Source organism: Hirundo rustica, chromosome 8, assembly GCF_015227805.2.
Source record: "Hirundo rustica isolate bHirRus1 chromosome 8, bHirRus1.pri.v3, whole genome shotgun sequence".
NCBI lineage: Eukaryota > Metazoa > Chordata > Aves > Passeriformes > Hirundinidae > Hirundo > Hirundo rustica.
In genome coordinates this window covers 31,522,305-31,549,326 of record NC_053457.1, presented here as the reverse complement: position 1 = coordinate 31,549,326, position 27,022 = coordinate 31,522,305, and the positions used below count along the sequence as shown (strand labels likewise).

Sequence of the window (27,022 nt, the reverse complement as noted above, 5' to 3'; positions counted from 1 at the left end):
GAGAATGAAAAACAAAGGATTTGTTTATATTACTTCTGTGGGAAAGGTAGAAAACTGCTCTAATATTCAACAGTAACTAAAAGATCTGACTCTATTTATGAAAATCAAAAGGCTAATAAAGAAACTCAGAAAAACCAGGGTAACACACCACCACCTCCAGCTAACAGGGCTTGAGAGCTATAGGGGAGGCTGACCTACATAGCTCACCTGGTCAATCTGTGCCTATCATCGTGCAAGACTGAAAAATATTTCCTTAATATTACTGCTAGCCTTTTCTAAACAGCTAATTATGATTTATGAACAATACCTCCCCAACACTTGTATTATGAGACATATTTGACTGTGTAAGTCAGGTCCACAGCCAATTTGGCAAAGTTTACATGTGTTTTCACACTCTGAATGCAAACAGTCATTCAGTCAAAGAGAGGAATTTCTGTTCCTAAATCTCACAGCTGAGGCAGGAAGAGCATGCCCTCTGACTTGGGGCAGAATTCTGGAAGCAGCAGTGGGAGGTCTGATGTGAAGGGAGGATTTTTAGAACCTGCTCTCTGCTCCTCGAGCTGGTCTGCCTGCTCTGGTGTCCATTCTCAGCACTGGGAGCGGTGGGACACGACTTGGAGAGACAAAAATCCATGTTTTGTGAGGCAGAGCAGGGAACGAGGTGGGATCAGTTGGCTCAACATGTCCAGAGGCACGTGTAGGGCCTGGGAAGAATGTGCCACAGGATGAATAATTCCTTGCCTCTTTTCAGGTCTTTCCTCCTTCAGGTTATTTTTCCTGCTCTCCCTTCTGAGTTTACCTGTTTCTTCTGTTTGTGCATTCCCTTTTTTCCCCTCCCTTTCTCCAAGAGGCTCAGTGGAGACACAAGGGAGAGCGGAGTTGTCACAGGGACTGGTTTTCTGGGGGCAGGGAAGAGGCAGATCCAGAGCTGCTCAGGGTGGAAAGGGTTCCTCCCTGCTTGTTCTGCTTTAGCTGTGGGGTCTGAACCAGCTGCCAGCAGCTGTCTCTCCCTAACTGTGGATGGCAGCAGTATTTAATCTCCCACTTTTCTGGCCTGAGGTGTTTGTTGACATGTCAGCGTTGGCAGGTTGCAGCTGCTTTTCTGGGCTTTGTGCTCACACACCCTCTGTGCCCACACAAACATCCCAGGAGGGCAGGACTCCTTCCTGGGCTCCTGGAAAGCCTCCAGCGCTCAGAGACTCTCCCTGGGCTGAGGGGAGGAGGTTTAATGGTTTTCTTTCTGCTGACACCACACAGGTACACAGATGTATACACATGCATATATTACATATATATATAAATGCAGATATCTTATGCAGATGATTTTCTTCATCCTCAGTTAGAGGCCATTCATCCTGAGGCTGTTTTTAGTAATTTCATGATAGCTGTTAGATCACTGAGTGAGAAGAAATTAAATAAAAACTCTGCTATTGTTTATTTTGCAGTTGTCAATACGTGATCTATCAGTAGTGAGAGCAGGCTGTGAAAATAAATCTCTCAGGAGAGCTGCACATCAAGACAACTTGCTAATAGCCAGACAGGGGTTAGATTTCATATTCTAGTCCAAGCAAGTGTATTTTTGCAGGACTAACTCTGGGAACTGAGTCACTGACCTCTGAAATTATAGTCAAGATAGTGCTCATAAGTTGTTTACAAAGATTCCCGAGTTTGGGAAAAAGAAAAAATATTTACTTTGAAACTAAATTTGTTGAGTTTCTTCAGTCTTCTGCACCTTGAAAACAGTTAGATTAAGTAAACACAACACTTAGATGTACTGTGAGCATTTGGTTGGATTACTTGTGTGAGCTCCTCACTGATTCACAAAGCAGGAGAATGCTGCTGACATTTTAGAAAAGCAGAAACTGAGGCACAGGGGAGCCAAGCAGGAAAGTACAGCTGGTGTTCAGCCCTCAGAAGAATGGTACAGAAGAAAGATGATTACTGGTTTGACTTGGCATTATTGTTCTAAAAGAAGAGATTATATTTTACATGGAATATTCCCTGGATGATGGACTTTTCTGAGTACGATCTAACCCTGCACAAAAAGACTCCATCATGTTTCAAGGCTCATCAGGACCAAAATGCTTCCTCATGCTTATTTGTAAGGTCAGCCACAAACAGTTTTGTGCAGAGTAATATCATCCTGAAAGATATCATAAATAAATTTAAAAAAAACCCAAAAAACCCTCAACAGTAAGGTTAAAATAATTTCATGTGCTGTTTTTCCAAAGGATGATAATTGCATACTAATAAGAATGTTTCTTTACAGACATTACCATAGTTTCATACCTGTTACCGTGTCAAAACTAATGCAATGAATTAATGTTTAAGCTGAATGTAAATTATAAACCCATTTTCCCCCTGATTCCTTTGATTCAGCTAAGCAGAATTGCAAAACAAGGTTGAGAGAAGTCAGTTACAGCCAGTCTTTCATGTATTTATGATAACCTGGAGACAACAAATGGTGCCTGAACTGCAGTATCCCCCTCTAGACGGGGTTTCATGTTTGCCTTTGTGGCAGTGGCATTTTTAGAAGATGATCTAACCCTGTGCTGGTGGGAAGTGGTCCTGGTCATCCCTGGTGGTTGGTGGAGATAAAGTTACCTAAGCTGCTCACTGCTGTTACAGATGGCACAACTCTTCATCCTTCTGACAGACCTAAACCTAATCAGCTTCACCTAATGACAGATTTAAACTCTCATAACTTATAGCCTTCTCCAGCTGAGTCCCCACTATTTATGTTCGTGTTCTCATTTTCCACTAATATGACCAATATCCAGTTTCAGAAGTTCACTCTTAATTTACAGGTGTATTTTTTTCATTGGCATTTCATCATCATTAAGGAATATGCTAGCTGCAGGCTTTACAGTACCTTGACTCAATCTCAGTTCTGATTTAGGGAGGGTTCCCTGTAGACCAGGCTCACAAAATAGTTGTTATACATTATTTTGCACTACACTGGCAGATTTAAGCAGGGATTGTAACATGGAATATATAAAATTTCTACTTTAAACAGAAAACCCTGACAGCGTGTAGGCAACTAAGCATAAAAAGTGGATATTAACCATGTTTCAAGTCAGTGCAATGAGCACAAAATAAGGCCAACAATTGTTTGTCCAGCTTAAAGTTTGTGTGAATAAAGATTTAGGTTTCTTCTTGTACCCAAATGTGAGTCTTTTCCTCTTGTTTGAGTAAACTCCTAAAGATTACTTGGTGAACTCCTGTGCATCCAAAAAGGAGTAATATTCTTCTCTGAAAAGTGTGATAGCCCATAGATTGACTCAAACCTCTTTAAATTTCATGTGTAAGAACAGAACTTGCCACAAAATGATATTATGAAACTGTACAATATATTAGTGCAAAAAGCTTAAGCGTAGTTTCTGAAACTCTTGAATCTTTTTACCAGTAGAAATGATTTAATAGAGCCATGACTGAAATATTTGTTGTGGCCTGGTGAGTCTTCATGCAAGAACTAAATATTGCACCTAGGACAATTAAGAAATGTTGAGGCTCATTTATTAGAATGCAGGAATATTTCCACGGTCAGTGCTCCTGACACATTTCACCCCTTGGTGTGAGCACTGTGTGATTTAAAAATCTACCAAAGGAACAGAAAAAAACAAAACAAAAACAAAAACAAAACAAAACAAAAACCCCACAAAAAAAACCCCAACCCCACTTTATGTAGACCATGAATTTAAACCTCCTGCCCTTTGTACCATGCTGAGATTTTCATATGGGTTCAATAAAACTGTGCAATGCTCCAAAAGTGTGGCTAAAACCAGGTCTTTCTCATCAAGAAAGTGGTTAAGTATAATTTCCAGCTTTACTCACTTACTGTGAGTAACAGGCAGTGTAAAAAGTGTGCATGCAACTTATCACAACAGATACTAATAACTACCCTATGTTCAATAGTATCAACATGCTGTGGATATAAAACACAGAGACAAAAATATGGGCAGCAGATCACACCGCTGTTAGAACTGACAGCTTTGCATAATGGAGCACACACATCCCCCTCAAGTGCTGGAGAACTCATGCTAAAAACACATTAAAATCTAGGCAGAAAAGGTCAAAACCTGCAGATTTATGAAACTGGGATTTTGGCACTCACAAACAGCTCCTTTGTACTTTTTCCCCCCCTTTCCTTACTGCAGCAATCGTGTTTCTGGCTTCAACCAGGGGTTGCTCACGATGTCGGTTTGTCAACATCAAAAATTGTTTGTGCTTCAGAAGATCTAGAAGGATCCTCTCTGCCTTTTTTGGAGGGTTTGTGAAAATCTGACAGTGAACCTTCAGTGCACAGAAATGGTGCTGTTTGGCTGACACTTCACAGAATCACAGAAAACAGAGCTGAGGAACAAATCCTTCCCTATTTTAGTATCTCCCCAAAAGAGGTATTTTTTTTTTACAGGTCTGCTGGAGGAAACACATTTTGGGAATGGGACAACACATTTTGAAATAATATTTACCAAAGAATTCTTTTGTGTCAGTTGGTCAGTTCCTAAGATCTATTCTGCAGAAACATCCATGGTGTTGGTTCACTGATAAAGTTTTCTGGTTTATTTCATTGTTTCTAGGGAGATTATCTCACCATCCTGCTTTCTTACTCACAATTCTACTGGTCTTGTTCCCTTCTAAAATATCCCTGTAGAAAATACGGCAGCTGTTCATATCAAAACAAAAATATTAGCACTATATTAATCACATTATGTTTTGGTAGCAAGAAAAAACTGTTTTCACCGAGTCAGGTTGCCATGAACCAGTAAATCTTTTCTGATTACTTATACTGAGAAAAGCAGAATTCATCTAGGTAATAAAATAAATCATCCTTACCTTTTATTTATGCACAGACCCATTAAAGTCCTACAAAACTTCCCGCAGTACACTACTGTTTACACATGAAACAAATAAATATAAATATCTGAATCCATTTGCAAGGACTCAAAGCTGGCTGAAGCTTGCTTTTCCCCAAGAATAAAGAGTTCTGGCTGGATCTTTTGCTTGCTGGGAAACCAGAGAAGTAAATGAGTCTGTCAAGCCCTAACTAGCATTTAATGACAAATTTAATTTGGCAAGACTATATAGTTCAGTATTTTGTCAAGCTTGCTGAGGCTTGTATATGTTGTATATGGATCTTGACCAACAGCTGTATTTTCACAGGATCCTGCATTAAAGAGCTTCTAATGAAAACATACAAAAATTAAATCAAGCTTTGTTTCACCATGTGATTTTTAGAGCACAGTACTTATAAAGGATTATGTCAAGAAAAATAAAAACCATAATCTCTGATGGCTCAACTCTTATCCTGGCTGTCAGCAGTGCAGCTCTTCGAACCATTAGTTTCTGCAATTAAATGTGGAATCAATTAACTGCACTTAAGCCATTCATTTAGCATTAAGCCTAGATCACAGAAGCAGAGTAAAACGTTACTCTTTTCAAACTTGATATGGACTTTACTGATAAAACTCCAACCCGAGTGTAACTTAGGTCAGATTATGTTGGCTTTTCCCCAGACAAGCTTCCCACAGATTGTTCAAATGCTTGATGAAAACACCAGCCAGGCAATTCATGTGTGTGCAAAGTGCCCACTGATCTCCTTAGGCCAGGGTACCCAAGCCTGTCATTGTCACAGGACTCTGCCCTGGAGATGGAGAAATGACTGGATGTGATGCACATGCAGATGTCAGGTTAATTAAAACGAAGCCAGCGAGGATTAGATCATCTACCCACAGGCCCATCTGACTTTTCTGGTCAACTACCAGCACTTTTTCCTGTCCAAAATCCTTATAAAATAAGATTTATAGAGTGAGTACATGTATTAGCATTGAATTAAACTTTGAATCTGTAATGAAAACATTTTGACTTGAAGGGATGTATTTTTTTTTTAACTCCTATATTTCTGTGGGTTTCTAATCCATCTTTTTGGGCTGTGTAAAAGGAAAAGGCAGTTAGCAGCTTGATCCTGAAGAGTTGATTCACAAAGACAAAATTCAAGCTATAAACACTCTGTTTTTAAGGTAAGATCAGGTTTTTTGGGGAATACCTGCTTTATAATACAGATAGAAGCATGCCTGCCATGGTCATCCTGTGCCTGTCAGTAAGATTGCTAGTTTTGCCAGAAGACAAACCCATTTTTTTAAACTTGGAAAACAGTTTCCAAAACATGATGATAATATAAACCCTGTTCAATAATAAAATCCAGAAATAACTGAAGTGACCATTGACTTACACATTGACAGTGGATTTCAATATCATGTCATCAATGTTAAAAAGCAGTAACAACCAAACTTTTGCTAACCTCATTTCGATTTAATTGGTTCTCCTAGTGTGTAAGACTGGAAGTGACTTCAACTACCTGAAGATTTCTAAGTTTTGGGTCACCAGAGGCAATATTGTACCTACAGCTGCTCAGTGTTGTGTTTCATGGCCTGAAACAAACTTTGCTCTGCATGAAAGACAAAACATCGGAGACAGTTCCCACTTAAGAAGATCATCAAACATCTGCACAATCTGTTTAGTGAGCAGCCAGCTCATTTCATCCCTGAAATTCTGCATGAGAAACACACATTCTTGTTGTTACATGGCAACTTCAAAACAACAAGCAATCCTTCCTGACATAAGCCCTTAGAACTGTTTCTGCAAAAACAAAACAAAACAAAAAAGAACAAGTGGAAGAGAGCCACTTTTAACAACTCCAGCATTTGCAAATAGTTATGACAGTCTGTAATGTTGTAACTTGTTTTTAAAACGGCTATTTTAGGACATGAACATTTAATGATCAGTCTCTTGGTCTTAGAGAGATACTGACTAAACAAGACATCATCCTGTAGACACGCTATATAGGGTATGGGATTGTAAAACAAGTTATACAAGAGAGCATGAAACTATAGAACCTCAAAGGAGACACTTTTTTTCTGGTACAGAGGAAAAAAAATTCTTTTACTTGTCGGACACTCCCTTTGCCTTTTTGTAATGTCTAAAACATAATTAGTAAACTGTTTTGAGTCTAGACATTTTAAAATTTAAAGAACTGATTAAAAAAAAAAAAAAATACTTACCCAATTTTCCTCTTGACTAAAAATGAAAATGCACCGCTCTGTCCCTGATTTTTATAACCTTCTGCACTCCTTCCCTCCTGGCTGGTGTGTGGATCCCCTTTCTCCCCGGATCACATGAAAGTGTTCTATTAATGTGAATTGGCTGATGTTTGAGAACACTATGCTGGAGAGCTATGAAGTGTAAGGAATCTGACCCAGGGAGCTGTGGGGCTATGACACATCAGTTCTTCCCAGGAATTCTCAGTTGCTGGATGGGAATGACACGGGACAGGTCCTGTGCACTGGGAGCAGCACGTTGGCACCGCTGTTGTGGGAATATGGATTGCTTAAGGCAGGGAGACAAGTTCCATGTTAAACCAATGTCACTGGAATTTCACCCTCTGGCTTTTTGCTCCAGGACTGTAACTTCCCAGGCTGTCCCTTTCACCTGACCTCGCAAGCAAAGGTTGGGGAAATGGATCAATTTAGCAGGTGACAAATGTAAATAACAACAGCACTGCTGCCTGAAGTCAACCAGCACGGAAATGACAGCTGCCTTAAAAACACCACTGCAAGTCAGCGCTGCTCTGCATGTCTCCTAAGGAATGCCTTGCTGGAGCTCAGGAGGAGCACTCAAAGCCTAGGAACGCTGAGAGATTACCTGGCAGGACGGAGAGAAGCAAAAAGAACTTTTCTGCCCCGGCTGCCGTCTCCATCCCTCTGCCTGCGTTCAGTTTTCTCTGGGGGGCAGGAAAGAGGGAACGCAGCTTTGGCTCTTCCCACATGGGATGAGATGGAGCTTTCAGCCACTGCTTTGAACGGGGTGGTTGGAGTTGGAGTGTTACATCTGGGAGCCTTTCAGGGAACCAAGCCACGCCACTTCAGCAGAGTTGTGTCAACCATAAACCCCCAAAGCACGTGCCGCTGCAACAGGAAACCCGCAGCAATCGCTGAAATGGCTTTTAAGTGGAGCACGTTTTCACTCACATGGTACTTCTGGAAAAATCCCTTCCTTGGGATATACAGTTCCAGAAAGGACAAAAAAAACCCCCCAAAACATTGCTTTCCTAATGGGTTGTGAGTTACAGGCCTTTAAACACATAAATATAAATATGTCCACATTGGCACAAAATATGAAGAAATGATTGCTGGGATAGGATTAAACCTATCACAAAAGTGCTTAGGCATAAGTCAGTTGTTTGCATGGTATTGGCAAAGTTCAAGAGGTGATAATTTGTAGAGTCTCCTATAAGAAATAGTCAATTCATTATTTTTCTGTGAATACAGAAATTATTAGCATATTAAATTTTTTATGTCCAAAAAATCGCCACGCAGTTCTGCAAAATATGTGCACAAATCCTTAGAACACTAATGGGCCCTCCGCTTTTGCAAAAAATCTGAAATTATTCAGCATTTGCTTTTAATTTGTTTGCTCCTCCATTCAAGATGTGCTGGATGGACCACCAAGGCTGCAGCTGTCTGGCTATTCTCCACTCTGAGGCACCACTGATACATGTGTATATTTCCTAGTCCTTCTTGCAAAGATTTTATTTTATTTTATTTTATTTTATTTTATTTTATTTTATTTTATTTTATTTTATTTTATTTTATTTTATTTTTCTGCACTGCTGTTTGATTGTAGGGAAAAAGTGGAAGGTTTTCGGCATTTTGGCCTCCGGCAGCTTGACTTCCAGATGTTACTTTTGTAGCAACCTGGTGTCAGTCTTTCACTTAATGAAACATTCTAAGCCCTTAAAAAGAAAGCGTTTCTGGTGCCAGAGAGGGTTTGATCCTACCAGGATTTTTTTCCCACCAAACTGGGCCCTGTTTTGTTTTGGCTTTTTTTCATAGTTCTGTTAATAATTGTTCTTTCATACTTCTTTGAAAATACCTTCTTAGACTGGCACAATGCATATGGTGATGTGATGGGCTGTAACCTAATCCACACTGCTGAGGAATATCTGGGGCCAGATTTTCACCTCCCACAGGATTATCTGTAAATACACAAATAAAAGCTGCTGCAAGAACCAGGTATACTAATTCACACCTCTGCATTGCTAAAACTATGTTTTTACATTAGCTACACTCATTAAGAGCTTCCCCTCATCTGTGTTTGCTTGCAGGGCTGGCAGCTGAATGCCAAATATCTCAGATGTTTAATTTCTGTTGTTTTCAATTAGCCCAAGCCCCATTTCAGATACCAGGATTAACTTTATATCAGGAAAAGCCATCACTGGGCAACAGGTCCTGTGTTGCTGTGTTTTCAGACAACTAATTTCTTGTTTTATCTCTTCATCCTGAATGGGAGCATTTATTTTGGTGTATTCAACGAAAATGCAAAAAGGTTTATGTTTTAAAATTATAAGCAACGTTGCTTATAAGTGACTAAAAGGTCTCATTTAAAGACAAATCTTTTTCCATTAATGCCTGGGAACATCTGCTAGAAAATCAGGACAAGTGATCAGATTTGATAGTAAATGAAACAGCGGTAGATCCACGTTTTAAGGGCACTGGTGTGCTGCACAATTCCCAAACTGAGATGCACTGTGAATCCCTCTTGTAATTCACTGCTCAGCACCATAAAAAACCACATTACTGCTCTGTATTTGGTGACAATGGAAACTGACTTTTGCTTGCTGAAATACAGTACCTGTATGATCATGGGATATACGAACTGTACATTAGGAATTAGAGTTCAGTTGGAGATCTGCTGCTAAATGCCAGAAACTCTGCATTCATTTCTGCACCCTGAGAGGAGCAAAAGAGGGAATGGTGAAATCTGCACACAGTGAAACTCTCCCATTAGATCTGAAACGTCTATTTTAGGATTCCTCTATGTGAGTCTTCTCAATTCCATGAGAATAAGGTTTTATGTATATGCATGGATGAGAACTGAATGAACATCAGACAAAAAACCAGTCTGGGTGTATAAAGACAGCTGGAGAATCTTGCAGTCAGCTGCAGGTAGGACATTTTCTTCACTTACCATTTTCACTGTTGACAGTAACAATTGGCATAGATACAAAATAATCACTAGGAAAGCACAGATCTGATCATCTGGGCAAGCAGAATTCTCAAAGCAAAAAAGCAGGGCAATGCCTTGCAATATTGCGGAATGTTGAGTTCTTGTTAGGCATAGTGAGATGACAGTAAAAAATTTGAACTCACATTTGTTAAGCCTGCATCCTGAATATTTTTTACCACGTGTTTGTGTACTGCAGTGTACAATGGGCCCCAGTCTTGTTTGGATCCTCTCTTGAGCCTTTCTCTGTCAGCATCCGAAAGCAAATTACTCATATCAAATTTGCAATGCAAATTTGACAGCACTCCACAAGTCTCACAAAGAATAGAAAATTGTTCAAGAATTCAAATATAATTTTTTTAATGCTCAACTGAAGCATTACATATATTAAACATATATTTTGAAAGCTAGCTTGTGTGTAGTTGCAGTCTGTCGTCCTGCTGAAGTACTGGTTTGGGGAAACTGAAGTAGATCCATGTCTATATACTGAGTCAAGCTGATCGATGAAGATGTTTGAGGAAATACTCCCAAAAATACCTTAAACCCACCACACAAGAGTTAGAACAACATAACAGTATTAATCAACAAGGAAGTGGTAAGTGTTGTGATTTATATTTTGCAGGCACCAGCAGGACCAGGAAAGCGATCATCCCCCTGCTCTCTGCATTGGTGAGGACACACCTCAAGTGATTACATTCACTGTTGGGCCCTTCACTAAAAATGGACATTGAGGTGCTGGAGAGATTCCAGAGAACTCTTCTGAGGAGTGGCTGAGGGAGCTGGGGGTTTTTAGTCGCAAGAAAAGGACGCTCAGGGGGGCTTTCATCGCTGCCCACATCGCTGAGGATGCGGTGAGGTGGGACCGGTCCCTGCTGTGTCTGCACTGAGACAGCCAGAGGAAATGGCTTTAAGCTAAGACAGGGTGAGACATCAGATTAGATGTCAAATTTATTTTTTTTTCCCACTGTTAGGTACTTAGGCATCAGGAATAGATTCCCCAGGGAGGCGGTGGAGTCGCGGTCCCTGGAGGCGTTCGGGAGGAGCTGCGCGATGTGGTTTAGGGGTTACAGTGACCGCGCTGGGCGGACAGTTGGACCGGACCATCTCGAAAGCCGCTTCCAAGCCCGATGACTCCACGATTCTAACTAGGCGGTCTTTAAAGTCCCTTCCAACCCAAACCCCCGCCTCGCTCCCCACGCCCCGCGGCTCTCCGCGCCCGCAGCGCCCTCCCGAGGCAGCGGAGCGGCCCCGCCCGCGCCGGGCTCCGCGCACCGCCCGCCGCCGCTCACGGCTCGCCTGCGAACGCCTTACGAGGAAGGAAGTCAATGTTAAAGGAGCGCTGAGAGCTCGGTAACCGCCTCCGCGGCCGGTCAGAAAGGCCCGACGCTGTTCGCGGTGGAACACACCGCGCAGCCGGCAGAACCCGGGGCGGAAAACGGCGCCCGTAGGGAAGATCGCGACCACAAGCGCAGCGGCTCAACGAGCAGCGGCCGTGCCCGCAGACCGCTCCGCGATCCTCTGCGGCGGACTGCGCAGGCTCGGCTCGGTGCGTGCATCCCGGGAAGCTCGCCGCAGGCGGGAGGCGGGCTCATCGCGGCCGTATCCAGCGGCTCCGGGTGACAGCCGCCGCGGCCGCGCACCCGCCATGTCGCACACCGGCGACGGCGGCGAGTCCTCGCCGGCCTCGCGGGGCCGCCGCTCGCGCCCGCCTCACGCCCAGGAGGACACGGCGGAGGCGGCGGGCGAGAGGCTGCGGCAGCTCAACATCGGCGAGGGCGACGACAGGGAGCACAACAGGATGATCCGGAGCCAGTACCGGGAGCTCATCTCCAGCGTGCAGCGTAAGGAGGCGGCGAGGGGAGCGCCGGGGCCGCGGGTGCGGTGTCCGGGCTGGCGGCCGAGGGGGCCTCCGGGGATGGCGGCCGGTGCTGGGCGTGTGAGGAACTGCGGGAGCGTTCCTGGCCACTCCGGGTTCTTCCTAGGGCTGCCGATGCTTTCTTTGGGTTTGTACTTAGATCGAAATTGGACTCCCGGGAAGCACGGAATCGCGAAATCGTGGATCGGTTGGAAGGGACCTTACGAGTATTCTCGTTCCAGCCGTGTCAGGGACAATTTGCACTGTCCCAGATTGCTCCAAGCACTGTCCAGTCTGACCGTGGACGCTTCCGAGGATGGGGCAGCCACAGCTTCTCTGGGCCTCACCACCCTTACAGGGAAGAATTTCTTCCCGATACCTAAACGTGGTCGTCTTCAGTGTGAGGCCATTCCCCCTTGTCCTGTCCTGCCATTCCCCTTTGCCCCTGTCCTGCATCCCCTGGGATAGCGAGGTTACGAGGGATTTAGCTGCACTAACACACATGTGGTGCCTGCAGTGGTGCAGAGGAACAGTCAGCTTTAGACCTGGAGATGCAGTGAAATCCTTTAATTTTGCTTTTGCGGTGTCTGAGCTTTAGTTTAAAACTGCAGGTATCATTATGTGCCTGGACCAGAAACTCCTTCTTGGGCCTTCCAAAAAACGCCATGTAGTTTTTAGCATCTCTCCAGACAGGTGTGTGAGTCCTTCTCCTATGTGCATTTGAGTGAGTTGTGCTGTTTTTCCTCACAAAAATGTGGCCATGGTTGTGTGAGCAGCACTGCCAAGTCCAGCGACACGTGGGATTAGTTGTTTTTTTGAATACTTGATACATTTGTGCAGCTGTTTTGCAAGAGGCTACAGTGCAGTTTATGGGTGATCCAGCCTGTTTATAGAAGTGACCAAGCATACAGTTTTAGGGGCTGGTTTGTTTCTTTCATGGAAGTTCCACTCATTTCCCCAAGTTGAGCCTGTTTTGCCTGTGAGCTAAGTGGTGAGTGGTCTCTCCCTTATCTAGACCTGTGAGCTTTTTGTTCTGTTTTCTCTCCTTGGCCCAGTTGAGTGATGAAGCTTTGGTGGGCACCTGGCCTCCAGTCAGCATTAAACAAGCGCATTGTTTCTCAGTGCTTTTATGTTTAAGTAATTCAGGATTTCCTTTGTGTCTTTTCCCACAGAAAATCGAGAAGCCATGCTCAATTCCAGAAGCAACAGGCTGACAGAAGCTTTGGAAGAAGCCAATGCACTTTTTGATGGCGGTAAAACAAATTCTGTGGTCTTGAATTGATGTATTCGGCCAAGAGTGAGGTGATGATTCCTTACAAACAAAAGAGGGCAAGAGTGAAGTTGAGGTCCAAGTACTTAATCAGAACTTTTATATAACTTAAAATAGCTGTGTTAAGTTGAAGATTGGATGAGTAAGTTGATGTGAAAAAATAAATATCATTACAGTTTATTTGCTCTTAGAAATAACTCCTTGCTTTATTTTGATTCACTGGAACAATGTATATCAGTAATACACATAAAAATATCAGTGCAGAGGGGTTCATTTCACTTGAAAAGGTGAAAAAAATGATGTTGATAGAACTGTATTTATTGTTAAAGATCATGTGTTACTTTTCCACGGTTTGTCATTCTTTCCTTTTTTTAAAAAGGAATCCTTATAATGATATGCAAATATCATTATAAGGATTGTGTAAATGTGTTAGAGGTCATTGCAGTAAAAGGATTTCCAAAGCACTAAAGCTAGGGTGGTCCCTATGCTGAATCTGATAATTATATTTGTGACAATTTTGTATTAATCACCATAAAATCTTTCCTGTAACAGTTTGCCGTGCACGAGAGGCTGCGCTGGATGCCCAGTTTCTAGTTTTAGCATCCAATATAGGAAAGGAGAAGGCCAATGAGTTACACTCAGAGATGTCAGCATTTGACTCAACAGCATTTGCAGAAGACTTGGTAAGTTCCAGGCTCTGAATTTGCCAACGTTTCTGCTGGAGGTTTGCCCTGTTACAGAACCATAAAGCCTCAGATTGTCAGGCAGTACATGGCAGTTCTGGTGGAATTTAATGCTCTTCCTATCAATTTCTCTGATAAACTTTCTGCTTACTGTTGTTAATTGTCTTAAACTATATATTAAGCACTGGCAGTAGGGGAAAGTCTGACTTAAAATGCAGACACCTCCCCCATTATTGCACTGCTGCTGCTTTATCATGGTTCAGTCAACTTGTGCTCTTCTGCTCTTTTTTCAGTCACTCTTGTGTAGTTTCTCAGTAGCTAAGTAGTTTCTTTATCCTGTCCTCTGGTTTCTATGTTTTATGATAGAGTTCCTGAGGCCCTGTGTCACTGACATGAAATGGGACTTTGGGACACTTGAATGCTTTCAGACTGGTCACTTTGTCTCTTTGTACCATGGCTGGGGGAAGGGTGGGATCGAGAACAGCTTTTAAGCAGGCTCTTGGCTTTTTTGCTCCTTGAAAATTCTCCCTTATGTTACAGTAGATCAACAAGGAATCTCAAGTGTTTGCTCAAATCTATAAAAAACCATGAAGTTCAATTTATTTTTTTCCTGGGTTAGTGTGGACTGGTGGATGCAGGGATAGGCCAGAGAAGTTCTATGGTATTTGAGCAGCTGGGCTTCCTGTGTTCTTCCAGTTCAAAAACTGAGAGACATCTGAACTCTCAAGTGCAATATAAGTAATGTTGTGCTACTTCATACATCACTGAAAATGTGTTGGAATCTAAGAAGTTTTGTTTACCTCTGGCTTTCACTGGTTGCTGAACACAAGGGTGAATTTGAGTGTTCATCTGTTTTCATGGTATCCTCAGGAAAGCCAAAGTTCTTAGGCAGTGGTATTAAATACAAATGTATCAGGCAAACACCACAATACAGTGTTTCACCATGAATGTATTTACAGGTTTACCTTTAAATGAATTTTTATTGCAGCTTTTTTGTTGTTGTTGTTTTTTGGGGTTTTTTTGTTTGATTTTTTTTTTTTTTTTTTTGGTAGCTGACCTTTATGGGTATAAATCGCACTGAAGAAACTGATGACTCTCAGGATGATCCAGGTGGCTTTTTACCTAGAGATGCCTGGAAGAAAATGGGAGAAGAAGCACTCAAGTACTTCAAAAGAGCACCTGTTTTTCACTACATGTAAGTTTCTTCCTGCTTTTCAGTACATGTAAGTTTCTCCAAGGAAGCAGTGTCTATTGCAGCTCAAGGTAATGGCCTTAACTGATTCCTGCCTTGAATTGAGCATAATTGGAAGTCACAGCAGGGTGTTCACAAGGTATGAGGCTGTCAACACACTGGAACAACTTTTGGGGCTGGTTCCTTGCAGAACTCTCTAAATGTGATGAAGCTTTATCTTTAGGTATCAGTCATCACTTTGCACTTCCTTGACATCATCCACTGCTCAGTATAAAGATTCCTAAGCATACAGTGTAAAACAGATTTGCATGTGTGTGCTTTTTGTGTTTTGGTTAGGCTGGGATCTTTCAAGTCTGAGCCTCCAGTACCAAAGCAACGGATTGAGAGGCAGAAGAAAGCTAGCAGAGGAAAAGCAGAACAGGCAATGCCTGCTCAGGTTTGTGAAGTGTTGTGTTTTTTAACCATTTGTACTGGCATAGTTATTACAAATGACAATGAATGTGTAGTGTTTGTGATATCCCAGCCGTAAGGGGAAGGAAGTATCCAAGATCCACAGATGCTTGTGCTGTGCTTATCTGCAGGAGGAGAACAAGCATGTTTGTCCCAGAAAAGTGCTGCCCTACCTTCATATGGTTATTTCTCCAACAGGTTCTATATCCTGTTGTTTCTCACAGTGTGTGATTACCTTGGTTGTTGTTATTGCCAACAATCCTTGGATGGCTCCAGAGCTGTCCAGCTGGAGTTGGGGCACACACATCAGCCCCTTTCCTTCTGAACTTCTGCTAAAGGATTCAGACTCCATTATTAGGCTTCTTGATTTGGTTTGGACTGCAGTATTTCACTGCGTGGAAGGAAATAGGATTTGCAGACCAATTTCACGTTCAGAAATAGGGTTTACAGACTGATTTTTCAAGTGATGAGCTTACTTGTTCTGTTGCCCGTTGCTTTGAAAGGAAACAAAACCCAAACTTCTTTACATTAGCGTGGTTTCCGTTTTTCTTTAGAGTGTTATACAGGGTGTGGCATTTGCACTGAAATGTGGTTAATGGCAGCAAGCTAATTAGCTCACATAACCATTGTTTCTTGTGCTTTCTGTTTCCTTATTATTCTTTGTGTCATTCACTGGCAGAAAAGCAAAGGTCTGGGAATTCTGGAAGAAGCTTACATCTGAAACTGCAGATATAATCCGTGTTGTTACAGGGAAGCTGAGGCTGTGATAATGCCAGGATATAGAGGCAAATGGTTGATTGCTGCCTTTTAAAAGGCAGCCTACTCAATCCAAATAGTGATAGAAAAGATTTGTTATAGTTTGTATTGGGAAGAAGAAGAGCTGGAGGGTTTGTGGATTCCAAATTATCATCTTCATTAACCTCACAGATTGTAGCACTGTGTAACCCAACTCCTCAGAGCTACTGAAAATTAAGTGTACATCTGTACAAAACATACAAACCGTGGCCTTTCAGATTGATATTGTAAGATGGGAATTAAAACCTAAAACTGCAAAGTTGTCTCATGTTTGCATAAGTGTGTTTGTTATGTTGCATGTAGGGAGAAAAATTCAACTTTTATGTTACACGTTCAAAGGAGGCCTGTTGGGGTCGAAGAAAGCCTTGAGCTAAGGCAGAAATCCCCCTGGTCAGGGTGAGAGAAATCTTACCTGCAAGGCCTTGTGGCAGCTCCCTGTGTAGATTAGTCTAGAAAGTTCTCTGTTCCCCTTGTGACCATTGGTTATGTTTTGCTGCAATAATTTGCATATTCCTAATCCTCTCTGCCAGTGGGCTCCCTGCCCTCAGACTCCGCCCTTATCCTACCCTATAGGAGTTACAGTAACCCCCTGACCCTGGCCCTTTTTGGTGCACCCCTTACTACATTGGGTTTGCTGTTTGTTGTTTTTAATAAAGTAGTTCTTTTTCGGGTCACCACATCATGCCCTCTCCCATTTATATCACCCCCAAAGGGACTTTGGCACCCGAAATCCTGTGGTGACACCCGGCCTTCCTATCCAAAGGGCCCAGTCACAGAGGGCCTTTGCATATTCTGGTAATTCAACAACAGTTATTTGAGGTGAATCTCTGTTTCTTTTTCCCAGTTAAAAAAAATGGAGGAGTCTCATCAAGAAGCTACAGAAAAAGAAGTAGAGAGGATCTTGGGAATACTGCAGACTCATTTTGAGGATGATCGTAAGTATGATTAAATTAAGCATTAACTGGAGAAAGTTATGTTCTGTGTCTTCTACAGTAGGGAGTGGTAAAACTACAGAGACAAAATGAGGTGAAGTCTGCAAGTAGAGATCTTTGTTGAAGCATGTATACCAACTAGGTTATTTTTTATGAATGCTAATCAGCTGCTGTTTGACTGCAAAGTAAATGTAAATCCTCTTTCCTGATTAAAGCCTGCCATTTGTAGATGGCAGTCAAGTAGTCAAATATATGGATCTTCGTGGGGGAAAGGATGGAAGAAAATAATATACTTTATAGAACATACGGTTTTTGCAGGCAACTGGGAATTCAGCATTGTAACTAAATTGATAAACATCCCTTTAGCTTTTGAAAAGTATACCAGCTCTCTTAAGTTTGTGTTTACATCTGTTAGCTCTGTGCATACCACTTGTTTGTTTGTTTGTTTGTTTGTTTTAACAAAGCCATTTTTGCATCCCCAGCTAATACACCCATTTACTTCTTTGATTTTGTCATTGATCCGAACTCGTTTGCACGCACTGTGGAAAACATGTTTCATGTGTCCTTCCTTATCAGGGTAAGGTGTGACATCTTTTTAAAATATCACTTTAGATACTAGAATTAGAAATACTGACCTGTTTTTTTTTTCTGGCTTTGATACTGAAGAATTAGGATTTAAATATGAGGAATAGTAATTTATTTTCTGTAAACAGTCTGTGATATTTTGGTAATTGAATAAAAAAGGAAACAGAGTTGACTGACTTTATTTTTTTGTACTGCAATCAATTTACCAACAAACCTAGTGATATTTTTGCAGTCAATATGTTTATCAAAAAAGATTCTGGCTCACATTTTAGATGTAGAAAAGTTCTCATAGAGTATTGAAGAGTTACTGAGGCTGTAGAAAACTATGTTAATGCAAGGTGTTACGTTATTTTTGAATCCATGGATTTGCAATTCAAAACTATGCTTAGTTTGTCTAATAAATAAAATTAATTCTGGAAAAGATGAATACTGACAAGGATATTTTGACTAATTCAGGTTTTATATTGGATAGAAATGTTATTATGAAGGGTTAGCTCAAGTATATTTAGAGAATAATGACAATTTTAATAAAGCAAAACTTTTATAATCCAGCAGTTACACACTGTGCTCTATGGACTGCCTTCTTTATGCATAAGTGCTGTATTAAACTGGTTGAAGATTCTTTATCAATGTATGTACCTGTTCTTGATTATGTAATAAGTAAAAATACGAAACTTCAGTGCATTATCCTAACTGGAAAGCTCTAAGTTATCAAACTTTAAATCTCACTGTTTAGGATGGTCTTGCAAGAATAAAGCTGGATGAAGATGAGTTGCCAGTAATAGGTAAAATCTAGCTTTAAAACACTCTGATTGGTTATTGTAACAACATTACATGTTAAGTGTTCACAAAGTTTTAGGTGTATTTTTAACTGGGGATATGCAGTGAATGTAATTGAAGGCAGGAAGAGATTTAGGAGAAGCTGAAAGGATAAAGTCTTTCAAACATTAATGTATGAAAAAAGACCGTGATGCTGATTTATACAAATGAATTCTATTACTAGAAATCAAAGGTTATTACCTTTCAAGTTATATTTTTGCTAATAAATACGTGAACATTGTTACACTTAGCTGAAGAAAGGTATTTCTGGGTGTAAGAACTTTCTTGTCTCAGAGTTGGGAACTGCTGCAGCTTCAAACAGTTGGAAGGGAAATTCCATTCTCCATATGAGTTTGGCTTTCATTGCCACAGGGTATCAATGGGGCTAGGACTTTGGTGGGATTCCATAAGGAATGAAATACTTAGGTCCTTCTGTAAAAAGTTAGTTCCTAAATTTTTAAGATGTGAGACTAAGGAAGTATCTCCAGTAGTATGTGTTACAGGCTGCTGACAGACACTGACTGGGTGGAACATGTAGGATTGATCTGACTTTTGTGATGCTTTTGTGTTCTGGTGGAAACTGACTTCACAAGTGTAAATCCTGAAAATGCTGTGTTTTGATCAGAGCCCACAAAACCCAGCGGTGGAGGGGAGGAGGAGAGCAGAGCTGGAGCACGGAACCAGGTCATCATAAGGCTGGACCAGAGAGAATGGAAGGTACCACGGAGAGCACTTCATACCTGGGAGCAGCTCTTTTTTATTTAAGCTTCTGAGAGCTGTTACCTGCTCTGGGGAGGGCAGGTGTTCAGCTGTAACGCTGCATTTGACCTTCTGGATGCCAGAACAATCACAGATCTAAGGGATGTTTGTAGCTGCAAGAAAAATGAGAATTGGGGTAGCGATTCCATCCTTGATTCCTGAAGCTTGGTCAGTTGAAGTGTTTTTAAGCTGTGCACTGACTTATCTTCACTGTCTTACACAAGGATTGGGTAAATGTGGAATCTGTTCCTTCCCTTCAGTACAAGACTTGTCTCTGGAGGAGAAGTTCTCCGTGCAATTTCCTCACTGTTTGTAATCAATCAAAAAGCAGTTTTGAGCACACATGCAGCTCTTTTGTCCCTCACTCAGACTGTGCAGGAGAAATGTAGTAATTTGAAATAGTGCTTTAGTATCAGAAACTTTATTGCTTGCTTCGTGGTAATTAAATTGAAATAGTTCAGCTCTGCTGACTGACACATTGCTGTCATCTCTAACCAGGACATCATAGAAACATTTGAGATCAGAGAAGCCATGATTCCCCCTCTTTCTCAGAGCACTGAAGAGGAAATGGAGACAGAGTAACTGTAATTCAAGTAAGTTCTTTTAACAAATCCAACTCAGTAAGTTCCTTATGCAGGTGGAAGAACTTCAGGGGAGCTACGGGTGACTTCCAAATGCAGAAGAACTGTAAGCAGGGTGACCCTAACATCTGGAATTGCTGTGTTCCTGTCCTCTTCATGAAACAATATGTACTCTAGCCTTGTATGCAATGATTACCTCAGAAAAAAATCCTTTATTTTTGAGTTTGATGTTCAGTTAAGTGATGAGTTATTTTTTGGAACTTTCTACTCAGAATGCAGTGTTGGAAAGAATCATAGCTTAGTTGTGTTTGGTTTCTTAACTACCTGACAGCTGATGTTGTTACTAAAGTAGTCTGAAGAAGGACTTAGAGGGAACCAGGCTGTTTTCCCTTCTGCCTTCTTCTTTCATAAAATTCTTTCAGTGATAGGGCTGAAGTCCTTACTGTCACAATTGTTTGGTCAGTTCCAGATCTTAATACATAATGTCTTAGAGTCTTCTCTCTTTTTTTTTTTTTCTTTCCCCTTAGGTGCCTTAAAGGAAATACCTCAAAACATTTGTCTCAACAGTTGTTTTATATGTCTATGTTGTTAAATGTTATATGTTGTATATGTTTATATGTATATGTTGTTAAAAAAAATTAAATTTATTTTTTTCTGGAACATCTCGATGCTTTATATGAGCTGCTTTGTTTAGAACCATGGAATGGGTCAGGTCAGAAGAGATCTTAAATATCATCCAGCTCCATGCCCTGCCATGGGCAGGGACACCTTCCACTATCCCAGGTTGCTCCAAACCCCATCCAGCCTGGTCTTGGACACTTCCAGGGACCCAGGGGCAGTCACAGCTGCTCTGGGCACCCTGAGGAGGTTTAGACTTGTGACAAGGTTATTTATGTATTACGGCTCAGTTTGCTGTTCATAGAAAGTTTACTGGCACTCATGAACTTAGTAAAAAGCAAACATTGTGTCCCTTCTTTCCTCCCTTGTCTCACCCCAGCAGCAGCAAGTGGAGTTCCCATGGTTAAACATCCCTGCTGGGATAATCTTTCTGTCCTACATGATTTGGGGTACTGCAGGAGAAATGATACTGCCCTGCTGTTCTTCCTGTTCTGGAAATAAAGCTTTGAGTTTGGAAATCTGTCTCAATTACAGATAGAAGTTCCTTTATTCCAAACTTCTCCTGTATTTGTTTGGGAACCCGGACCTTGAGCAGGCCAGCTCTATGGGGCCGCAACATTAATTTCATTAAAAGTCCGTGAAATTCTGTTCCATTCTCAGAAAAGGCTCTGTGGAAGAGCTCAGGATTTCTTCCATCCTTTTATCCTGCTGCAGCAGCTGAGGGATATACCATGCGCCCTGGAAGGCCTGTGTGTGCTGAGAAGCCGGTCACGCTGTGCGGGGACACGGTGCGAGGAGCGGCAGCGATGTCCCATCCCCGATCCGCCCGCGGGGGAGGCTGGGCCGGGCGCGGCGGCGGCGGCGGCTGGGCGGGGGCGCTGCGGAGCCGCCGGCGCCATGCCCGCCGCCGTGGTGGAGTACAAGGGACGGAAGGAGGGCTACAGCTGTGGCTACTGCGGCGGGGCGCGGGGCAAGGTGTCCGCGGGTGAGCGGGGCCGGGGGCCGGGGGCCGGGCCGGGTCGGGAGCTCCTCGGGCCGCGGCGCCGCCGCGCCGCCCGCGCGGAACATGGCGGCACCGCCGCTTCCTGTGCGCGCCGCCCGCGCGCCGCCCGCAGTAAAGATGGCGGCGGGCGCCGCTTCCGGGCGGCCCGGGGCGCTGACCTGAGGCGGGCGGGCGCCGCGGGGATGGCGGCGGGCGGCGGCTCCCCGAGCATCGTCGAGTTCTTCGGCGGGGAGGATGGCTACCGCTGCGGCTACTGCAGGAGCGATAACGGCAACCTCTCGCACGGTGCGGGCGGGGCGGGGCGGGGCGGGCCGGACGCCCGGGGCCGGCCGAGAAGCGGCGGCGGCGGGCGCGGGGCCGGGGAAGGGCGGCGGGGACGGGCGGCGGCTCGGCAGCAGCCCCCGCCCGCTCAGCCGGGAGCTCGGAACGGCTCCTATGGCCCGGTGCTTCCCGAAGGAATGTGACAGAACTAAGCAGCGATTTTGTGTTGATTTCCTTGTATATTTCTGGGGCAGTGGGAAGTGCAGAGGGGAGCTTAGCGCTGGTATGGTCAGGGAAATACGGTCGATTGCATGCCAGGGTTTGTGTTGGGCTTAGGGTTTTTACCCGATTGAAATCAGTAATTACGATATTTAAGAACATGTCAAATCCTTTGAGACATCTGTTCATAAGTGGCCGTTAGCTACTCAGATTTGCAGTAACCACAGAATCAGAATGGTTTGGGTTGAGAGGGACCTTAAATCCCATCCAGTGCCACCCCTGCCCTGGGCACGGACACCTTCCACTGTCCCAGGCTGCTCCGAGCCAAACCTGGCCTTGGGCACTGCCAGGCATCCAGGGACAGCCACAGCTTCTCGGGGAAGTCCATTCCAGTCCCTCACCACCCTCTGAAGGAGTAATTCCTTCCCAATATCCCATCCAGCCCTGCCCTCTGGCAGTGGGAGCCATTCCCTGTGTCCTGCCCCTCCATCCCTTGTCCCCAGTCCCTCTCCAGCTCTCCTGGAGCCTCTTCGGGCCCTGCCAGGGGCTCTGAGCTCTCCCTGGAGCTTTCTCCTCTCCAGGTGAACATTCCCAGCTCCCCCAGCCTGTCCCAGAGCAGAGGGCTGCAGCCAGTTCTGCAGAGCTTGTTGTGCTCTGAAGGCAAGCCACGGTCAGTCAAGTGTGTTGCTGTGTTATTTATTTCAGGTATGTGGGCACATTCGATGACAGTTCAAGATTACCAGGATCTCATAGACAGAGGATGGCGAAGGTACATTGAAAAATGAAATGCAAAGCCGTGTTGTCTGTTGAGATAAAAGTTAGAGTCCACATTTGAAATTTAGATCTATGGAAACACTTATATATCCATGAGTAATTTTGTCCAGTGGTCCGTGACCTTTTATAATGTGACATTGTCAAACAGGGAAATATTCAGTGATTTTAGAAGGAGAAAACGGTCAGCAAAGAACTGAAGAACTTCCTCTTTGACTCTTCATCATGAAATGTTTTGATGTGATTTTAATAAAAAAGCCTCTTCATTTCTTTTGTAGTATAAACAGCAAAAAAAGAAAAAATCAATGCATATTTATTATTCTTTTCAGAAGTGGCAAATATGTCTACAAACCTATCATGAATCAAACATGTTGTCCTCAATACACAATAAGGTAAGAAACTCAGAGTACACTTTTGTTATGGATTTGATCACTTCAAGTATGTTCCACCATTTGTGTTTACTGCTTGAAATACATCATCATTGAGAAGTTTATCTACTTTTAATGATATTTTGAACAGTAAATATATGCTCTTGGGTTTGTGCATGGGGACGTCAGCAGCTCTGGGATATTTTCCTCTAAGGAGCCTTGTCTGTAACCCACAAGCACTGCTTTAGCAGCCCAAATAAAAGGCTCACGCTTGTATTGCAGTAATTCTAGAGATACACATAAAAAAAGTGCCATAAGGACTGATGTAATTTTTATAAGTGGTTCTTTAACCTTTTCTTCCTGAAACAATCTTTCACAAATGAAATGTTCTTTTTTTCTTTTTAAGGTGCCAGGCTTTGCATTTTCAGGCTTCCAAGTCCCACAAGAAGGTGCTGAAGAAAATGTTGAAATTTATTTCCAAAGGAGATGTTTCCAAAGTGGCAAGTGAAGGTAAGAAACTCTGAGTGTTTGGAAACCAGTACTGATGCATGGAAGGAGGATTTAAATACCTGCCTGAGTGATCAAATAGCAAATGGGCTTTGAATTCTGTGTGTAGAGCCCTGGCTGGGCTGTGTCTTGAGCACTTCAGCAGCCCAGAAGCCAAATTGATGAGGTGGCTTGGGTTATTGAGGAAAATATTTCCTTACTTTTTCTGCAGACCAGCTTATTTTCCTGGGTGTGTCCTCACCTCTAGCTGGGTGCTGTAGAGGATTAGATGATGTTTTTACTTCTATCATGAAACTGATAATTTGGGGAGGACTAACTAGAGCATCTGGTGGCAGAGAAAAGGAAGGGCAACCAAAGAGGTTTTTTCCAGGTGATTGAATGGTCACCCTCCATTAATCCAGCACCAAACCCTTCATGGTGGTGAAACTTGAATTGGTTCTGAGTCATTACAATTTGCCTCTTTTGTGTCTGTGGTGTGCTGGGTTTGTTTGTTGTTATTTGTTTGAGGTTATAACATGAAGTAGTTGACTGTCCAATTTCAGTGGAGAAAATAAAACTGTTCTCATAAATGAGTTGATGTTCATAATTCGGGGTCATAAAGGAAACCTTGTTTTCAGACTGCTGCAATAGTCACTTTATCTGTGGGAAAACACTTGTGAAACTGGCAACCAGTTAATTTAATATTGGTTTTAATTGTGGAAAGTGTGAGCTATGGTTGTACAGAGAGAAATTCACTCAAGCAGGTTTTAATTATTGACAGAAGAGCCGATGGATTCCCATACAGAGGATGTGGCCACGTGTGATTTTCCATACAAAAGCGAGTCTCAGGTCAGTCAGTCTGAACTGACTCCCTTGGCTGTGGATCACACTGAGGGGGTGGAGAATGAAGATAAGGGCTCAGGAGAAACAAAAGAAGAGGGGAATGTGCAGAAGGTGGAATCGGATTCTGTTCAGATCTGTGCAGACAAAGACACACCGGTCCCTGCAGAGCCATCACATTCAGCTAAAGCTGTTCATGCACCACCTAAGCCAGGTAATTTCTGGTAGCAGTTGGAATATGCTGCCATCATTTCACATCTTCTTGAAATGCCTTCTTTTTATCTTGCTTAGTAAATTGATAATTGTTTGATTTTATTCCCTGTCCTCCTCCCAGTGTATGGGAATTACGTCATAAAAATTGAGAGGTGCTGGGTGTTACTTGTAATGTTGTAATTTCTATTTTGTTGTATTAAAAAGTTATATTTGTCTTTTTATCCTCACCTTAAGTAAGACTGAATCCTAGGATCTGAAAGGAGAGAGGGGAGATTCAGATTAGAATTTTTTTATGATGAGGGTGGGGAGGCCCTGGCACAGGTTGCCCAGAGAAACTGTTATTGCCAGAATAATTTAATTAAGGTAGAATTGCTGCCTGACACTTTGTGGCCCAGAGGCAGCCTTGTCTTACAGATCATTTTGTGTAGCCTCTCCTGGCAAATAAAGGGACTTTCCCTTTGTGGTTTACTGCTACATGGTAGGGAGCATCCTGGTGGAAACTTGTGGCGTTAGAATTTCTGCCTGTGTTGGGACATCCTGCTAATTCCTGATGTCACTCACCTGTTGCATGCTGTGCCAGTATTTAGGAGAACAAAGTACTTTTGTCTCTTTCTATAGCATGGCTGATTTCAAGTGAAATAATGTTTTTTCCTTAATAACCATTCATCCCTATTGGATCTGATTTTCACCAGCTTAATAAACAATTGTTGCATCTACATAAAAGGAAAATTTTCAGAAATGCTCCATCAGAGAATCAACAGTGTTACATAGAAATATTAGAGAATTGTTAAAACTGTGTTTTATATTTTGATCTTATACAAACCTTTACAGCCCTTATATAGTTTATTATTTATACAACTTCCATTGTGCAAATTCTCCAAGCTCTCTTGTTTTAAATAATAAATTAAATTTGGCCCGTGTAAACTTAGTATTGGAAAGACATGAAGTGGCTGTTGACAGCAGATGGCAGACTTGGGTAAAAAATAGGAGCTTTGGAAAAGGTGAGGTAAGGTCTTCAGTTAGGTTAAAAATAGCTTTGGGTCAAACTTGCAGATAAGTAACACTGTAGTGCATTTCAGAAAAAAAAAAAGATTTAATTTTACAGAGCAGAAATATTCATTAGTGTGCTTCTTTCTGGTGTTTATAAAGATAGAAGTGAATAATAAGAGCATCAGAAAGCTTATTTAATGGTTTTTTTTTTTTCAGGCTAGCTGGTGTCACAGGTCAAATTTAGTTTAAAATTTTCCAGATAGAAAGATGTTTAGTTTTTATCTTGGAAAATGTAGACTTAGTCAGTAATAAGATTGTTTAATTGCATTTTTATTCCTTTATAAACAAAACAGGTCATTGTCCTCTAGGAATAATGGTCTGTTTCTGCACAGTTTCAGATAGAAAAGAAGGTTTGCTTACATCTGTGTAGGCACTGTCGCTGCTTGCAGAAGTTTTTCCTGCTAATTTACAGCTTACAGAAGATACGAGACACGAAACAGATCCCAATACAGATGGGGTACTCGCTCTTGAAATACATCATGAGAGTTTTAAATAAACTCTTCCTCTGACTTGTTTGCCTGAGGACAGGTCACATAGTGTCTGTAATTCCCTCGTGTCTTTGGACTTGTGTTGGTTTGCAGCTCGCAGTTCTTGTGTTAGTGAGAAACAAATGGATTAAGGTGGGAAATAGTGCGTAGGTTTGACTTCTCTTTTTAGCAAATACCATATCACAGGTAGAGTTCTATAAATGGGTGATCTGTTAAAGATAGGAGCAAACTGCAAAAAGGGAATTTATTAATTAAAACAGACAATCTGAACACAGTTTTAAGCAAAGATGCAAACTCCTGTGGCCTTTTACTCTTCCATTACATGACCACAGTAACATTGGCAGCATTTCTGCATCCTGCCTTATGGATTCCAGGTGAGAAAAAAATAAATGCTTCATTTTGGGGTGCGTGTCTTTACAGGAGTCTGTGGTGTAGCCACGTGGGCTTTGAATGCTGAAGAACAATTCTCTGTGATTTTGTGGTTGTATTTCTGTCCTTCAGCATTTCAAGTTTTTTAACACACCCTTGGCTTTGGGGTGAAATGGTCAAGGTGATTGGAGATTAGAGTGCTGCAGTAAATAGCTGTGGAAGAGTCACTGCATTAGCATGGCATCACGTGTTGGTGGTTGTGAATGTGAAAGGCCATGGTGAGTTCAGACCACAGTCTGCAGGAAAAGGTGATTTTTAGCCATTGCTTTCCAGTGCTGAGGTAAGAGCTGCTC

The 27,022-nt window shown here is 42.4% G+C and overlaps 3 protein-coding genes across 15 annotated transcripts in view; 2 read left to right on the top strand and 1 right to left on the bottom strand.

Moving 5' to 3' along the window:
* TACC2 (transforming acidic coiled-coil containing protein 2) overlaps positions 1 to 7,160 on the bottom strand; it is a 129,010-nt gene extending 121,850 nt beyond the window's left edge. The window contains 1 exon segment of the mRNA XM_040071005.2: positions 7,062 to 7,160. The gene's annotated coding sequence lies outside the window, so the exon portion shown is untranslated.
* Positions 7,161 to 11,707: 4,547 nt separating this feature from the next.
* NSMCE4A (NSE4 homolog A, SMC5-SMC6 complex component) lies at positions 11,708 to 20,643 on the top strand. Its single transcript, XM_040072018.2, has 11 exons — positions 11,708 to 11,903; positions 13,090 to 13,170; positions 13,740 to 13,870; positions 14,923 to 15,065; positions 15,399 to 15,498; positions 17,152 to 17,242; positions 17,722 to 17,816; positions 18,561 to 18,609; positions 19,269 to 19,360; positions 19,901 to 19,995; positions 20,511 to 20,643. Exons 1-10 carry the CDS (start codon positions 11,708 to 11,710, stop codon positions 19,982 to 19,984), a joined length of 1,062 nt encoding a protein of 353 aa, XP_039927952.1. The 3' UTR covers positions 19,985 to 19,995; positions 20,511 to 20,643.
* An 816-nt stretch (positions 20,644 to 21,459) lies between these two features.
* ATE1 (arginyltransferase 1) overlaps positions 21,460 to 27,022 on the top strand; it is a 66,154-nt gene continuing 60,591 nt past the window's right edge. For 3 of the 13 annotated variants that reach the window (XM_040071579.1, XM_040071575.1, XM_040071571.2), the window contains exons 1-5: positions 21,460 to 21,586; positions 22,790 to 22,853; positions 23,185 to 23,247; positions 23,630 to 23,733; positions 24,491 to 24,763. In XM_040071579.1, coding sequence (XP_039927513.1) covers positions 21,499 to 21,586; positions 22,790 to 22,853; positions 23,185 to 23,247; positions 23,630 to 23,733; positions 24,491 to 24,763 — 592 coding nt within the window. In that variant the 5' untranslated portion in view covers positions 21,460 to 21,498. Of the gene's footprint in view, positions 21,587 to 21,753; positions 21,890 to 22,018; positions 22,149 to 22,789; positions 22,854 to 23,184; positions 23,248 to 23,629; positions 23,734 to 24,490; positions 24,764 to 27,022 lie in introns of those variants that run through there. The other 10 variants (XM_040071578.1, XM_040071574.1, XM_040071570.2 and 7 more) reach the window with 7 other exon arrangements.

Excerpts from the sequence above, each read along its gene's own strand:
- NSMCE4A (XM_040072018.2), top strand. The coding sequence starts at position 11,708 with ATGTCGCACACCGGCGACGGCGGCGAGTCCTCGCCGGCCTCGCGGGGC. Across the intron at positions 17,243-17,721 it reads GACTCATTTTGAGGATGATC|CTAATACACCCATTTACTTC; the intron begins GTAAGTATGATT and ends TTGCATCCCCAG. Across the intron at positions 18,610-19,268 it reads AGATGAGTTGCCAGTAATAG|AGCCCACAAAACCCAGCGGT; the intron begins GTAAAATCTAGC and ends TGTTTTGATCAG.